The sequence below is a fragment of the Phalacrocorax carbo genome, chromosome 1 (genome assembly GCF_963921805.1).
Source record: "Phalacrocorax carbo chromosome 1, bPhaCar2.1, whole genome shotgun sequence".
NCBI classification, from domain to species: domain Eukaryota; kingdom Metazoa; phylum Chordata; class Aves; order Suliformes; family Phalacrocoracidae; genus Phalacrocorax; species Phalacrocorax carbo.
This window is the reverse complement of record NC_087513.1, coordinates 305,865-322,082: the sequence shown is the minus strand read 5'-3', so window position 1 is coordinate 322,082 and position 16,218 is coordinate 305,865. Positions and strand designations below refer to the sequence as shown.

The 16,218-nt window shown below is 48.9% G+C and overlaps 1 protein-coding gene across 11 annotated transcripts in view; it reads right to left on the bottom strand.

Annotated features, from left to right (window-relative positions):
• SHANK3 (SH3 and multiple ankyrin repeat domains 3) overlaps positions 1-16,218 on the bottom strand; it is a 403,098-nt gene that overhangs the window by 280,940 nt on the left and 105,940 nt on the right. For all 11 annotated transcript variants that reach the window (XM_064441038.1, XM_064441069.1, XM_064441094.1 and 8 more), the window contains one exon: positions 15,150-15,227. In XM_064441038.1, the coding sequence (XP_064297108.1) occupies positions 15,150-15,227 (78 nt within the window). The remainder of the gene's footprint in view (positions 1-15,149; positions 15,228-16,218) is intronic.

Sequence of the window (16,218 nt, the reverse complement as noted above, 5' to 3'; positions counted from 1 at the left end):
CCTCCCCAGGGGAAGGGCTCCTCATGCTCTTCCCCCGCCCCAGGGTGGGGTCCCTCCCACGGGAGACAGCCCTCCATGAACTCCTCCAACATGGGTCCTTCCCATGGGCTGCAGTTCTTAAACTGCTCCAGTTTGGGTCCCCCGTGGGGTCACAAGTCCTGCCAGCAAACCTGCCCCGGCGTGGGCTCCTCTCTCCACGGGGCCACAGGTCCTGCCGGGAGCCTACTCCAGAACAGGCTTCCCACAGGGTCACAGCTTCTTTCAGGCACATCCACCTGCTCTGGCGTGGGGTCCTCCACGGGCGGCAGGGGCACAGCCTGCCTCACCATGGTCTTTAACCAGGGGCTGCAGGGGAACCTCTGCTCTGGTGCCTGGCGCACCTCCTCCCCTCCTTCACTGACCCTGGTGTCTGCAGGGTTGCTCCTCTCACATATTCTCACTTTCTCACTCCCCTCTCCAGCTGCTGTTGCCCAGCAACTTTTTCCCCTTCTTAAATATGTTATCACAGAGGTGCTACCACCACTGGCGATGGGCTCAGCCTTGGCCAGCGGCAGGTCCGTCTTGGAGCCGACTGGCATTGGCTCTATCGGACACAGGGGAAGCTTCTAGCAGCTTCTCAGAGAAGCTGTCTCTGTAGACCCCCCCGCTACCAAAACCTTGCCATGCAAACCCAATACAACTCTAATTAGACTTTATTCTTGTTTCACTGATAATTTCCCTAGTTTGGGCAAAGTAAATCTTGTTTAAAAAAAGCATAATATTAAAGTTCGATTGACAAGTTTATGAGTCCAGCTTACAGAAGCAACTATGTCTGAAATCAGAAAGGTGAAATCCAGTAAGGTCCAGTACTAACTGTTACACTTGGAATGGAGAAATCAAGTGCTTAATTACATGGTGGAGAATAACTGGCTAGGCATCGTAAAGCAGAAAACGTGTGGTAACAGTGGTAACCCCAAACTAAACACAAGTCAAGAAAAGGGTGACATTGCATAAAGACAGATTTGATTCTAGGAGGTATTACCAAGACGGTGAGGATCCATCTGGACTGATATGTCCAGTTTTGAGACAAAGGTTTTTAAGAAGGAGGTAAACAAATTGAAAGCACTAAGTTGGAAGAAACACTTGGAAATCTTAACCACTGAGGAAGGACCGACAGAAGTGGGTTTTGCTCACCTTAAATCTTAGAAGAGAATTACAAGAAGGTTGGTGATCAGCTATCCCACCAGTCCACTGCTGGAAGGACAAAGAAATAGGCTTACTCTGTAAGAAAATTCATTAAAACCTAGGAACAAATTTGTGAGCATTTCCTCAGCATAGAGGAACACCAAGAAAAATCTACTTTGACTGAATGTAGGGTTTGACAAACATTTCCAGGCCTGACTGCTTGCTCAAAGTAAGTAGAAAAAGTGGTTTCTTGACCTCCATTCAAGACATTTGTGCCCAGAAGTGTATGATACAACACATTTACCTTTCTCCATGACAGTATATCTAGACTGCATCCAGTAGAGAGATGTATATGTGTGTATAATTTGTTATATGTAATTTACCTTGCTCAGAATTTACCATCAAGCAGGTCATTACTCCATGGTATTGCTCAGGTTCTTGGTCCAAACCATCCATGTGCTAGCAACGACCACCTAGCCTAAGGTACCGACGCTGAGGGAAAAACCGAAGGTGCACAAAGCCTGGTGGGACAACAGACAGGCCGCTGCTGCAGCAGAATCTGAGCCACAGAGCAGCCAGGCTCTGTGCGAGGGCACAGCACACGGCTGCAGGAGGTGAAACAGGTCAGAAAGCAGTATGAACCCTCAGAATAACAACTGTAGCCAAAGACTAACTGAAAGAATCCATTAAAAATATGCACAAATTTAGCGACAAGCTCTATGCCCTAGTAGTGGGACCTGTGCTAACGCACTGGGTCACTCCTAGAGCTAAGGAGGAAGAGCCACATGATGAATACAAAAGCAATCCAGTAGCTGCAAAAGCCTTTAAAATGTGAATGTTAGAGGAGATCAAACTATTCCACTTCCCGGTGGAGATGAAGTGACCACTGTGCGTAGGTGCTAAGGTGTGGGGAAGAAGTCCAACTGCAAGGCCTTCCAATTACTGCACCACACACAAGAGCTAATAACAAGATGATTAAATTAGGCAGAGTAACACTGAGGTAAAAGATGACTTCCAGCAGCAGGGGTAATTAAACAGCCTACAAAGAGAGGGAGCACAGCCCCAGCAGCCCTGCTGAGCCCGTGGAGCCACGTGTCCCAGCCCTGGGACCGGTTTTTGCCTCCACCCCCCATTGGTATTTCCAGCCCTGAGTCAAGATGGAGTTTGCACTCCAGAGGGTTAATGAATATTTATTTTCAGGAGGAAGAGAAGGAGGTCGCTTTACCTGTAATGTCCAATAGGTCTAAAGAGACATGACAATTAAAAAAAAAAAAAAACCAAAACAAACAAATGAGAGAAGTCACCCATACATGAGCAAGGCTTGTTATATATTTGGCACATCATAAAAGCTGAGCACTGCAGAGCCAACACCTCTTCTGCCTCTGGAGAAGCAAGGTGGTGGGAACCATCACTGAGCACCCCAAAAGGTGTTGAGCCCTGCTCAGCTCCAGAGTCAAACCTGGAGGTGCCAATCCCGCCTGTGGAAAACGTCGTCCCTCTGAAAAAAGCAAACAGGCATTGCAATCACTAATACTTCATTTTCATTGCAAACTACACTTTTAAAATCTGGATTATGAGCAAGCTTTTAATTGATCTGAAGTATAAGAAAGGTTAGAAGAAGCTGGGTTACCGTGTTACCTGATCATTAAGGACAACGAAGAGCCTAAGCACAGGTAATAGATTTCTCAGAGGTCCCAAACTTTAACTAATAGTAATGTTAAAAGTTGACAAACATACTTTAAAATCCTAAAAAGAAAACAAAATGTTTTCCCAGTCAGATAGCAAACGCAGAAAGTTTGAGGAAGATGTGCTGCATTTTTAATACGTAACAGGTTGAATAACCACTCCAAGTGCCAACAGGAACTCCACACCTCCATAAATTATTTTAATTTCTACTATAGTAGAGCTAGAAAGCAAAATCAGTAGGCTCTGCGCATAGTTACAAAAATCCACAACCCTTACAATCCAAACGTTTGGCAAGAGAGAACAGATGGAGGAGGACAAGGTTACTGTTGTAGTGACGACAAGAAAAATATGGAGCTTATTAATAAAAATAATGCTATAGACATTCTCACATCAGCTAAAATTTTTGGCATTAGTTAGGACTAAGTCTCATGTTGAAGAACAACAGCAGCTAGCTAGGAAGAGTTACAGCTAAGCTAAACTAGAATATCAACTAGCTTTATCATTTCCTTCCAAGTATTCTGAACACTGAACACTTATAATCTACGTAAGGAAAATTAAATTCATTCATTTCTATGACATCACAAGATATGTCGTCATTAATAAGCTAGAAATCCAAACACTGTCACCTAAAATTTAATTTAAATTAGAAAAATCACAGTTAACTAAAGACATTCTTTAACAAAATCTCTCCATTTAGAATATTCTGTTGCCTGGGCAACATGACTGCAAATTGCAGAGTTCAGATCACGATGTCTATTTTAAAGCAACAAGATACAAATCTTTGAAGAAAATACATCTATCAACCTGTTTGTATTGTACCAAATAGCTGATACAAACGTTATGTTAAGATAACATCAAAGTGTAAATCTCTAAGGATTTAAGGAGGACCATTCAAAGTGTTATAAGGCCCAATTATATGTGTGACAGATGCAAGAGGGGTTGAGAAGGGTCCAGGTACAAAGAGGGATGCAACAAGGAAGGTGTGCAAAGGGCAGCGGGGCCGCAGGAAAGCACGTTACAACGCGCTCTCAGCAAGAGCCGGTCGAGCAGTGCGTTGGCGGGGCAGGAAAGCTTTGGTACCACGGACGCCAGAGGGTTTGCTGTCTTTTCCCTTGAGCTTTTTACTCCACACTTGGCTGCGATCATGCAGCAAATATCACCAAATCAGCAGATCAGCTGGGCCTCATAAAACTGACACCAAGTATTTGGGGCGTTATCTGCCTTCGTGCCTGGTTCTGCAATCAATTTATGAATTGCCTTTACTTTTTGACAAAGTGCCAGAGATCTGCAGACCACGGGCTGAGTCACACTGCCGAAACACTGCTAGGAGCAATCTCAGGCATTAGTGGTGAACTCTGGTCACCTGTGACAGTTCTCAGATGCCTGGAAGAGAAGTTACAACCAGCTCTAAACACATGGCATTTAGGAGAGGAGCATTGAACTACAGACCAGGCAACTTAATTTTACATCCAGAAAAACACTGGGCAAAGCAGATAGTTTGTAAACAAAGATGACCAACAACGGCAATTTGTAAAAAGCAAACCAAATTTAAGGGATCCAAGTTACTTCTACGAGAGGGTAGCAGGCCAGGCTTTGTGAAGAGTGACAAAACTGATTATATAGCTATCTTCTGAAAAATTTTGACAGCCTTGTATGACATTCTCGGAAACAACAGAAATTAAATCTAGCTGAAACTTCTGCCAAGTGATGAAAAACTGATCAGAAAACTAATTCGTGACTAACTGTCAGACTAAAAATGTATGCTAAACGGATTTCTCAGGACCCTACCGCAGGTTCAGTAGTATTCAATTTTTTTCATTAGCAACCTGGATGATGGAATGCAGAATATGCTCATTAAATTCCTAGATGAGACCAAGCTGGAAGAAGATGCAAAGTCATTAGAGGATTAGAATTGAAGTGATTGTTGGAAACTCAAGGAATAGGTGGGAGGGAAGATTTAGTCAGTAGGGACAAATGAAATGACAGTTTATACACAGGGATTACAGAAGATGGAGCCAGCCTCTTTTCCGAGGTGTACAAAGAACGGCAGTCAAAGGGCACACGGTGCAATGGAGGAAATTTTGCTTGGACATAATGGAAAGGTTCTTCACCAAGCGAACAGCTGAGTATGGCATCAAGCCCCAACGTGGGAGCGCTGCAGGCACGGGGGCTTTCCAAGCCTGGCCGGGAAAGGCCCTGAGCGCCCTCAGCAGCTGTGGAGCTGGCCCATCTGAGCAGCGGGGCTGGGGGAGAGACATCCTCAGGCCTCCCCAGCCCGGATGGCTCCGCGAGCCTGCGACACCAGGCACAAACGCAAGCTAGGACACAGCAGGCAGCAGTCCTGCTGAAGAAGATCTGAGGACTGCAGGATCACAAGCTGCAAATGAGTCAACAAAGCCACACTGTCGCAGAAACAGGAAAGCATCCCAGGGCTTACAATTAGCAGCCTCACCTCCAGCACGTGTGGTGTAACCCCTCCGCTCTGTGCGGAACAGGTTGGGTTTTCAGCTGGAGAAGGCTACTTTTAGGAACAGTTAAATAAAAGATATGAGGAAAATCCAGAGTAAATCAATAGTAATGACTGGATTATGCTTTCAAGGTCTCTGCAGGAAAGCCTGTGTGCTCTGGGATATTCAGCCCAGAGAACAGAAGATCGGGTGGGGAAGGGGTGATGTGACTATAAAAACAGAAAGAAGGCAGCTGCAGCAAGGACAAAAATAATCTGTTCTCAATAACCATAGAAAAGTAATGGGCTTAAAATTCAATAAGAAAGATTCAGGTTAGATGTCAGAAAATGCTTTCTGAGGCTGCAGAGAGCTGTAAGCACAGGAGCAGATCATCTCGGGAGGCTGCAGCCAGCACCCAGCACAGAGGGGTTCACAAGAAGCTTTGGCAAACACCAGTCATAAAACGTTCAGACAGAGCCAGTCCTGGGGGTGAGCAGAAGAGCCCAAAAAATGACCTCTCAGGTTCCTCCTCAGTCCTAGCTTTCTGCTGCCTTCTCCAGTAGGGTGGCTGTCTCTGAACAGGGCGAGCGTAGCAAATGGTGTCACCCTGATCTCAGGGGGGCGTTCACTGTGGTCTCCCATAGCATCCTTATTGCAAAACAGGACAAGGATGGTTTGGGCAGGTGGACAACAAGGTGGGAGGAAAGCTGACTGGACCACCGGCTCGAAGGGTGGTGTGGGCCAGATGGAGTCCAGCTGGTGGCTGCTTACGAGCCCATTCCTCAGCGATGGACACGGAGCCGGTCCCTTTCGGTACCTCCACTGACTGCCAGGACGATGGGAGGGGGACGCCGGTCACCAGCCTTGGGAGCAGCCGACGGGCGGGAGGACAGGGCTGCTCGTCCGTGGGACCACCCCAGGCTGGTGAAACGGGCCCACGGGGACTGGCGGGGCTCTGCCGGGACACGCACCAGGTCCCGCCGTGGGCTGCAGCAGCCCCACGCGGCAGGACAGGACGGGGCAACCAGCCTCTCCGAAAAGGCCTGGGGGACCCCGGGGCGTCTCCCCTGCACCACGGACCCGTAGTGCCGGCAGCGGAGGGTGAGCACGTCCTGGGCGTGACGGCCCGAGGGCAGCCGGCGGGGCGAGGGCAGGGATTGCTGCCCTCTGCTCAGCGCCGGCGAGACCCGTCAGAGTACGGGGGCCAGGCTGGGCTCACCGGCGCGGGACGGACATTGCAGTAGTGGGGCGGCTCCCAGAGGGGCCTCGGGACGGTTGGGGCTGGCGCGTGGGGGGCCAGCGGAGAGGCCGAGCGTGGCGTTTGCTCAGCCTGGAGAGGAGAAGGCAAAGGGGCGACGTTACTGCGGTCTGCGGCTGCCTGGCAGGGTGGGGAGAGGGGACGGGCCCGGGCTCCTCTCGGTGGTGCTGGGACGGGACAAGAGGCACAAGCTGCGGACGGGGACATCCTCCCTCCATGGCAGGAAGAGCCCTTTGCTGGAGGGAGGTGGGACCCTGACCGGGGCCCCAAGAGGCTGTGGGGTCTCTGGCCTTGCAGATGCTCAGCGCTGGCTCTGCCACAGCCCTGAGCGGCCCCCGCTGATGGGTGCTGCTCCCCACAGGGCTGGTTCTGGACACCTCAGCAGCCCCTCCCCACGTCTCCGATTCTGCCGTTTTATGATGCTATTAATTTTACATGTGAAACTATCATAGCTACCCATGAGCTGGGAGAGAAATCAAGCTGTGATAGTGAGACGTATGTCCTGCCCTGCAATGTATTTGAGGGATGACTTGCACCCATGCCCAGAGGATTTAACCTGGGGAGGAGGAGGGACGGGGGGAAACCCACACAAAGATGCAGCAATCAAAAGAACAGACAACTTTTTGACAGAAAAGTAGCAGCTGATTGTTAAATTTCAGTGAAATTATAAGAAATTTGAAGCAACTAGTTGCATACTGTTTTTATATTCTGCATATGATAACCCTGTATATGTAGGAATGGAAAAGTTCAATGATGGGTATCATGAGGACAAAGAAATTTGTACAAAATTGATATTTACTGGTCATTTAGAAATTTGCCTGCCCTTCTAAAACCTACCTCAGACATGTTTGGGATGAGCTAACACAAGCGATCCCATAGCTCCATTTGTATACAAACTTGACAGGAAAGAAGTCACGATCTGTGTTTAGTTTCAGCTTGGTACCAGAGTCACCTGCTCGCATACATAAGCAAACCTTTAGATCAATATGAAAGAAAATTATGAGGGTTTGGAATTTGTTTTTTTTTTTCCCAAGTAAATAACATTGAATTATTATCTTTTTATAATTAAAACTTCCAGTGCTGAGTTCTCATTTTGATAGGTTCTCTTAGCCACTTCTATTGGCTGTAAAAGCTACATTTATAACAAGCTCACACATTTATAATAATTTTCCAGTATGTACCTTGGGTAAGTAAGTGGTCCAAAGCAGAGTGGGAATCAGAGACAAATGGTTACACCATGCAACCAAGCCATGTTTTACAGGTATTTTTTCTTACATGGCACGGTTTTGGTACTATAAACAGCACTCAGGCACCAACAGCACTGGGGCCTTGGATGGCTCATCCATGAAGGCCACAGTCTGGACATCAGAAACATTGCTGAGGAGACGGGAGAAGCCACCTTTGACTTTGGCCAAGCAATGGCATTTGTGGAAAACACAGGTGAGAAGCCTCTATCCAGAAAGGCATGTCCAAGGGGCGGTATCTTCCATTACTGCTGGGAAAGGAGGATTGGAAGAACACATGCAGAAAGAAAGATGACTTACCAGTGACCGTGCACCCCTGTAAACACAGGTGTGAACTAGAAACATCCCAATACCCCATTTGTTTACCTTTGAGCTACCACAGGGGCTCAAGCTCATCACCATCACTCCTCTCCTTCCAAGACTGAACACAAAAGGTACAGCATGCCAGTTGTCATTTCAGACCCTCTTCAACCTCAGAGGAAGAAGTCAGCGCCTCAGCAGGCTCTGGGAAAGGCAGGGGCACAATAAGCCGGCATGAGGACAAGGCTGCTTGAGAAACTGAAACTTGTCACCCAGCCTGCATGTACATGTGCGCTGCAGATGACACTGAGGCAGCTGTACCCTTGTGCAGAGAGCTTCTGAGGTTCATCCTGCACACACCAGCTCCAAACTGCCCCACCAACACCACTTCAGCTCTGAGATGCTGCAGAAAACACTACCTAGGGAACACGGGGCCAAGCTTCAGGTGTCCACACCAGAAACATCAAGGGTGGAGATATTCATCGAGCAATTGTGAAGTCACTTGGGTACTGAAAGCACTCCTCTGATTAGGACTGGAGCCTCACCATAGCCAGTTACAGCAAGGACTGGGCCATCATGGTTGACCCACAGACATTCCAGGAACAGCTGGGGCTAATGGGGAAACAGATGCACAGGTAGCAGAAACAAACTGTTTTGTACAGCTACTGAACAGCAGCATTTTAGGATTCTCCTGCTGTTTACAGGGAAAGCTCTATGCAGAGGAGAGCAGCATTCCTGCGGTGGCAGCAAGTCTCCAGCCCCACACAAGGCAGACTGCTGAGAGACAGGAGTGGCACAGATGGCCCAACGTATTTGATACAGAAGTAGGAAAACTAGCAGCTATCTCAGAGGACACAGGGAAGTAAAGACAGATGGAACCTTCCATGTCTCATCTCTATCTGTATAGAAATTAGGACATTAGAGTATGGATGGGTGGACAGCTAGATGGGAAAAAACTGCCTGGATAGTTAGAGGAAAAGAAGGTTATCAGAAGTAGTCAACACAGATCGACCAAGGGGACATCATGCTTGACCAACCTGACAGCCTTCTATGATGGCATGACTATCTGGGGAGATGAAGGGAGAGCAGGGGATGTTGTTTACCTTGGCTTCAGCAAGGCATTTGACACTGCCCCCCATAACATCCTCACAAGTGAGCTTAGGAAGAAAGTGTGGGTTACATGAGAGGACAGTGAGGTGGACAGAGAAATGGCTCAACAACAGAACTCAGAGGGTCATGATCAATGGAGCAGAGTCTGGATGGAGGCCTGTCACTAGTGGTGTTCCCCAGGGGTCTGTGCTGGGTCCTGTCCTGTTCAACATATTCATCAATGACCTGGACGATGGCACAGAGCGTCCCCTCAGCAAGTTCGCTGACGATCCCAAGCTGGGAGGAGCGGCTGATACACCAGAAGGCTGTGCTGCCGTCCAGTGAGACCTGGACAGGCTGGAAAGCTGGGCCAAGTATATCCAGGGATGCATGAAAATGACTGTGGCCAGCAACTTGAGGGAGGTTATCCTCATGAAATGAGGTTTAACCTCATGGAATTCAACAAGAGCAAGTGCAAGGTCCTGCCCCTGGGGAGGAACAACCCCATGCACCGGTACAGGCTGGGGGCTGAAGTACTGGAAAGCGGCTCTGCTGAGAAGGGCCTGGCAGTGCTGCTGGACAACAAGCTGACCCTGAGCCAGCACCGTGCCTTTGTGGCTAAGTCCACCGATGCATGAAAAGGAGTGTGGGCAGCAGGGCGAGGGAGGTTCTCCTCCCCCTCTGCTCTGCCCCAGTGAGGCCACATCTGCAGGGCTGCGTCCAGTTCTGGGCCCCCCAGTTTAATAAGGGCAGGGAACTGCTGGAGCAAGGCCAGCGCAGAGCTGCCAAGGGGATCAGGGGCTGGAGCATCTCCCTTGGGAGGAAAGGCTGAGAGACCTGGGCTTGTTCAGCCTGGAGAAGAGAAGCCTGAGGGGGGATCTCATCAGTGCTTATAAATATCTGAAGGGCGGGTGTCAGGGGGATGGGCCGGGCTCTTTTCAGCGGTGCCCAACGCCAGGCCAAGGGGCAACGGGCACAAGCTGGAACACGGGAAGTTCCCCCTGAACATGAGGCCAAACCCCTTCCCTGTGCGGGTGCCAGAGCAGGGGCACAGGCTGCCCAGAGAGGCTGTGGGGTCCCTTCCCTGGGGACATTCACCCCCCGCCTGGCCGCGGCCCTGTGCCCCTGCTCTGGGGGTGCCTGCTCCAGCAGGGGTGGGACGGGGTGAGCTCCAGGGGGCCGTTCCAACCCCCGCCATTCTGGGATTCTGTTAGGCTCAGAAGCGGTTGTTAATGGGTCATTATCTACATGATGACCAGTAACAGGTGAGGCATCACAGAGGTCAAGTTTGCAGGTAACACCAAACTGGGAGGAATGGCCAATACACACAAGGGCAGGTCTGCCATCCAGAGGGACCTGGATGGGCTGGGTGAATAGGCCAGCAGGGCCCGTATGAAACCGAAAAAGCACAAATGCAGAGTCCCACACCTGGGAAAGAAGCAGCTTTGGCAATGACACAGACTGAGGAGCAGTTCAGCAGAAATGGCCCTGGAGGTCTTGGTAGATAGCAAGCTGGATTAGAGCCAGAGGGACAGGGACTTTTGCAAGAGTAGAGGGTATCTCCTTCCCTCTTGCACGCTTGTTAATAAAGACCCCATCAAACCATTTCTCATCAGCTGGATGTCAAACTGTAGTGTGACACAGGAAGATTGTTTCACTTGGCCTGTCTGTAACACCACGTGTGGATCATCATTCTGATGAAGTTCAGCTTGCAAAGGTAAATGATTTAATTTCCAAGTCAAATCATGTGATTTGCATGCTCAGAGAGGGACGCTGACATTCACAGAATTTAAAAGGTTTTCTCTTTTACAGTCACTCTGTCAACCTGGCATTTAGGAAAGGGAAAACCCAAAATACTGCAGCTGAACAGCAGCTAGCACTTAGTACTTTTGTAAAAACCACAAGAACCTCTAGACAGGCTGACCTGGAGGACTTTGAGCTATCGATAGTCCCATGCAAGACGACGACTGAAGTAGTGAGGATGGGTAACCTTATCACAATATAAAAAAGCACCTCTTGAAGAACAATACTTAAAGACAAGTCTTCACCCTCCTAAGAGACAAGACATTGCCTAACATTGCCATCCTGAACTTAAACTTATGAATGCAGAATTTCAGTTCCCTGGGATCCAGCACAAATCACCAGTGGGAAGGACACCACTGACTGACTCAGCCACCATTCATGATGTTGGCACAACTGCCTACCCATGCACCTGTCCACATGTTCCAGGCCTCCGCTGGGTACCTTTCTGCTGTTTAGATAGGATGGTGGATTCACCACATCAGCAACAGCAACTGCTGGTTTTAACAGGCTCAGCTTGAGGGCTTGTCCTTCCCATCACAGGCTCCCAGCCCAGGGCATGCTCCAGTGGCCAACATCGCAAGCCCAGTCAGTGAGTACCTCAAGGCACATGGGAGGTTTGAGACAACTAGCGCTTTGGCAGCACTTCAGTTCTGATCAATGATACTGCTAAAGCAGCTGGAAGGAAAAAAATAAAAAGACCAAACAAAAAAACCCACACTTTTCAACCAGCACATTCTGAGTATGCAATATTCTACCTGAAAAATGATGTCTCCATCCTTCTGTAAGAACATACTTGGATGAGGTAGGGGAGCTTTGGGAAGGACTGCATCTGCACAGGGGACTCTCTCAGACAATTTAGGGGTGAAAAGCCAGCTAAGAGCAATTGAAGACAGATGTAGGTACAAACTTGGCTCAGGAAAACAGAGAGATGCAGATTGACAGAAGCTGGAAAGATACTCTGGGAGAACTCTCACCCTAAACACACCCTGCTCTTGCACTCCTCCCTGAAGCCTGCTACCAGCCACAAAGAGGTGAGACTGCTCCCTGCACTCCTGCCCCACCACACAAGCCGTGCACTGCACTCCACAAGTGGGGGTCAGGCCCCTTTGCAGCAGGAGGAACTCAACACAGCGAGAGGGGGCATGCCACCGCAGGCAGTGAGCATGCTGATTTGCCTTGGGGAAGATAACCAAGCAGATTACAACTTCTAAACCCTCTAAATTACTCACTGCTATCTCAAGTCATCTCAGGCCACTAACATCAGGCTATCTGATTAACAGTAGCAATCAAGTTAACAGGAGGTATGTGCAGTAAACTGACTAAATAGCCGTGCAGCAGCACAGGTATTTACATGAGCTCCCAGCAGCCACAGAACCAAAGGGTAGCACACACTCCCTCGTTCAGGCTCGGCTCTCCTCTCCTGTGCTGAAACTCCATAGTAGAAAGGCAGCACCCCACTACCATGGCCACGTGAAGACAATATGCAAGAAAGCGCCAGACTTTGCAGCTGGCAGTGACTTAATGACATGCTGAAGTCTTGAGCAAGCAATCCAAGCAGGGAGTTGGAGAGTTTCTCTTTGAAAGCTGGGAACTGAAGTGAGCACATCCCACCAATATAAAATTCTGGTTTGGATTTGTCAATAAACAAACTGATTGGATTAGCAACCACAGTTTTCATTCTCTGCAACAGAAACTTCCAATTAGAGGCACTACTTCAAAAAGGAAAAGACAAAAGCTGTTTTTTCCTCATTAAGACCCACTAGGACTCTTCAGGACACGAGCAAAATCACAGCAGGAGCCCTTTGCCTCCTTCCACCACCTGCTACACCACCCTGTGTCCTGCAAATGCCTGAAGCAAAAAGATTGCCCTTACTCCATCTCTTGATTCCAAAAGCTCAGCTCAGCTCAAAAAGGAGGCAGCAGCTTCCTGCAAGAAGCCCTTCCTTAGAAATAAATATTTGCACATTAAATCAGAGAGTACTCAGATGGGACTATCCTTGGTTCCTAGAGCAAAGCTCCCCAGAGAGCAGCGGTCTCTGAGCAAAGCAGATCTTGCCACATGAAGCCCTTTCACGACCCACCTCCCAAGGTGGGAGGTAACACAGAGCAGACAGAGGAAGGTCTGAGCTAAGGTGGATTCACAGAGAACGGAGCTGCCCACCAAGGGCTGAGCTCAAGCATCCTTCAGCATTTGCTGTGGTTAGCAAGGTCACACCAGTCACTCAGAGCAAAGCTGCGGTGGCACTCACGCTCATGTGCACAAGCACTGCACCAGAACAAGTCACCCCGCGCTGCCCAGGCCATCGTGGAGGGGAGGAGAAGCATCCCCTTCTCCGCAGACAGGTACCCATACTTCGTCACACAAACGACACTCCCGACTACGGAGCTCCACCAGCTACGGCCAGACAACTATCACTTAATAGGCAAATTAGTTGTATGGTGTAAATCTCAAGTTCCTGCACGTGACAAAATACCAGACCACCTGTAAGGATGCTCTATTTGACCTTCAAGGACCTTTTTCTCTCAGCATCCAAGCCAACATGTAGCACAGCTTGCAAGGAATGTGGTCTCAGTCCTAATAAAGAAATTACTTTTAAAGAAGACTATAAGCTATGTATCCATTTCCTGAAACTACATAAGCATTTTTAGTTCCTTACACCATCCACACAAGTGATTCACAGCAGGTTATCTCCGCACGGCTGCCTGATTCCTCTTTACAACCTGGTAAGTACACACGCAAGTTCTGCGTGCTCCTTTCAGGACAGTATGCTTAATTTGCAGTGAAATATACTTAAATTTTAAATGAAGTATCCTCTGCAGAACAGAGCACCATTGCAGCAGCTCATGGCGGGGGGTTCAGGAGAACCACAGCAGGTTTGTTGTGGCTGCCAGTGAGCGGCCAGGTCAGGTCACAGGACGCTTTGGCTCCCTGGTGTGCTCATGGCACACGCTGCACAGGGATTTGGTGCCTTTTCAGTAAAGTTGGTCACCCGGGACACACGACGTTCACTAGACATACCTGCTTCTTCTGCATGGGAGGCGACACTGGTGCAGCATGACCTAGTGTGGCCAGTTTCCAGCACGTGCAGAGCATCTGCCCAGCAATTCCCTGCCTGCCTCCCCCAGGACATGCTGCCGCTCCAACAGCAGCCACAGTCACACACACGCAACGAGAGCAGTTACGTCTGTAATAAGGCTTCTTTCTCACAGGGGCCCCATATGATGTTTGTGGGGACCGTATGACATCATCACAGTCACACTTAAAAGACTCTGGCCTAAAGCAGCTATAAACAACATTGAAAGAATTGCAAGAAAAAGCATTTCTAAAGGGCTAATAATTAGCAAGCTCATCTGCAGCCACCTGAGCTGGTATATGAGTAAGATGCTGACAGATACTCTCTGCTCTCAAGGGACACCTGAAGATTAGTATTAGCTGGACATTGAGTCACAACATTTCTGAAAGGTCCTCAGGCAAATGACTGTGCTTCAATGAGAGCAAAGAGAAAATGGCTATTACAAGTTCAAAAACTTTAAAAAAAAAAAAAGTGCAAAGCAGACCTTGGATGGGAAGGGACCTCCTGCATCATGAACTACAGCTGGCAGGCTGTCACTTCCCACAATTAGCAAACTTATGGAAAGAGACACACTGCAAAATGACCGAGTTGCCCTTTTCCACCTGTGTTACCCAGCACATTTACTAGAAAGCTATTCCAGAGTTTCACTCCTCTTGTGGCTAGAGGTCTTCTAACTTTCAGTTTAAATTCATTAACAGCAAGTTTAGGTGCACTCATTTCTGTGGCAACACTGTCCTTTATTTCTAAGGATTCTGCTCCTTCTCTAACATTTACTGCGACATTTCTACAGACAGCAATAACTTCTCCTTTCCACCTCCATTACACATGACCAGACGAGCCAAGCTCTTTCGGTCTCCTACCATAAGATACCACCTTCACAGCCCTTTCACATGTACCACATATTCCCTTTGCTCCCTCCTCCTCCAGAAATTACGCCAGTGTCACAACAGACATCCTGAATCAACGTTTTTTTCCAGTAAGCTTTACCCCACACGTGCCCAAGACATGTTGCAGAGGCTGCCCTCGGGGCGGGGGCCACGAGATGCTCTGCGGGAGGAACGGGCCCCGGAGCTCGCTGCCTCACCTGGAACGCCGTCTGGCTGTTGTAGTTGCGAATCTCTTTGCTTGCACCGCGGAAGAGGAGAACCCGAGCGCAGCTCTCCTGTGAAAGCAAGCAAGGGGGAAAGGGAAGAGACCAATTAGGACTGCAGACTGGTGACAACGAAGGAGCAAACCACATGGTTTCATTGCACTCAGAAAGCCTCCTTTGGCTAAAGCAAGGGAGGATGCTCAGCCCCTGAGAACTGACCACCCCCAACCCCAAGCTGATCAAGACCACCCACCTGTGTGCAGCTCTGGGGCACCGGCACCATGGCTATGCCCAAACATCAGCCCAAGAGCACAGCTACGGGCACAGCAGCCACCACACATTCCCAGGTATTGCTGTTTCCCTAAGCCTTTTATTCTTGTTTTGAATGCTCTGTGCTTCTAAGTTATGGTAATTTAACATGTTTATGAGCCCCTGTACTCTTTAATGCCGCTCTACCCACCCACCCCAGTGGGCGGGCACCTGGGTTCAAGAGTCCTTGACGTACAGAACGCACCTACCACCTAACAAGCCCCAAATCAGCCCCCATGTGCCACTGTCTACTGCAAAACATAATGGTTCCATTTTTAAAGCATGGACACCTCAGAAACTGAGAATTCCCATTATAATAAAAAAGCACATAATACAATGCATAAAAATCTCTAGGAAGGAACAAAACCTACAGGAGAAATCCTTAGCTACTGACCTCTACATCTCAGAAAGAGAACAGCAGGTGTGTAAGATCAGAGAGGGCACTTCCACTACCCTCAATTTCACCTGACCTGAGGTTAGTGACCACACAGTAAATAAAACAAATAGTGCCCTATGTTGCCTGGGCAGTCTTCTTCAAAATTCAGAGATTATCAATAAGAATTTAGGGCCATTTGTGAGAAAGGCAGGACCCCAGTCCACATGCCTTGCCCAGAGCAGGGTAAAAGCCACAGGACATGCCCAACAAGGCCTGCCGGGGGCATGTGCCTGCCTCAAATTAAATGTGAGCACCTGGGCCAAATTAGCACTCTCCACCCAGGCAAACTGCTCCCTCCCAGCCAGTAGTGGGGGCTTG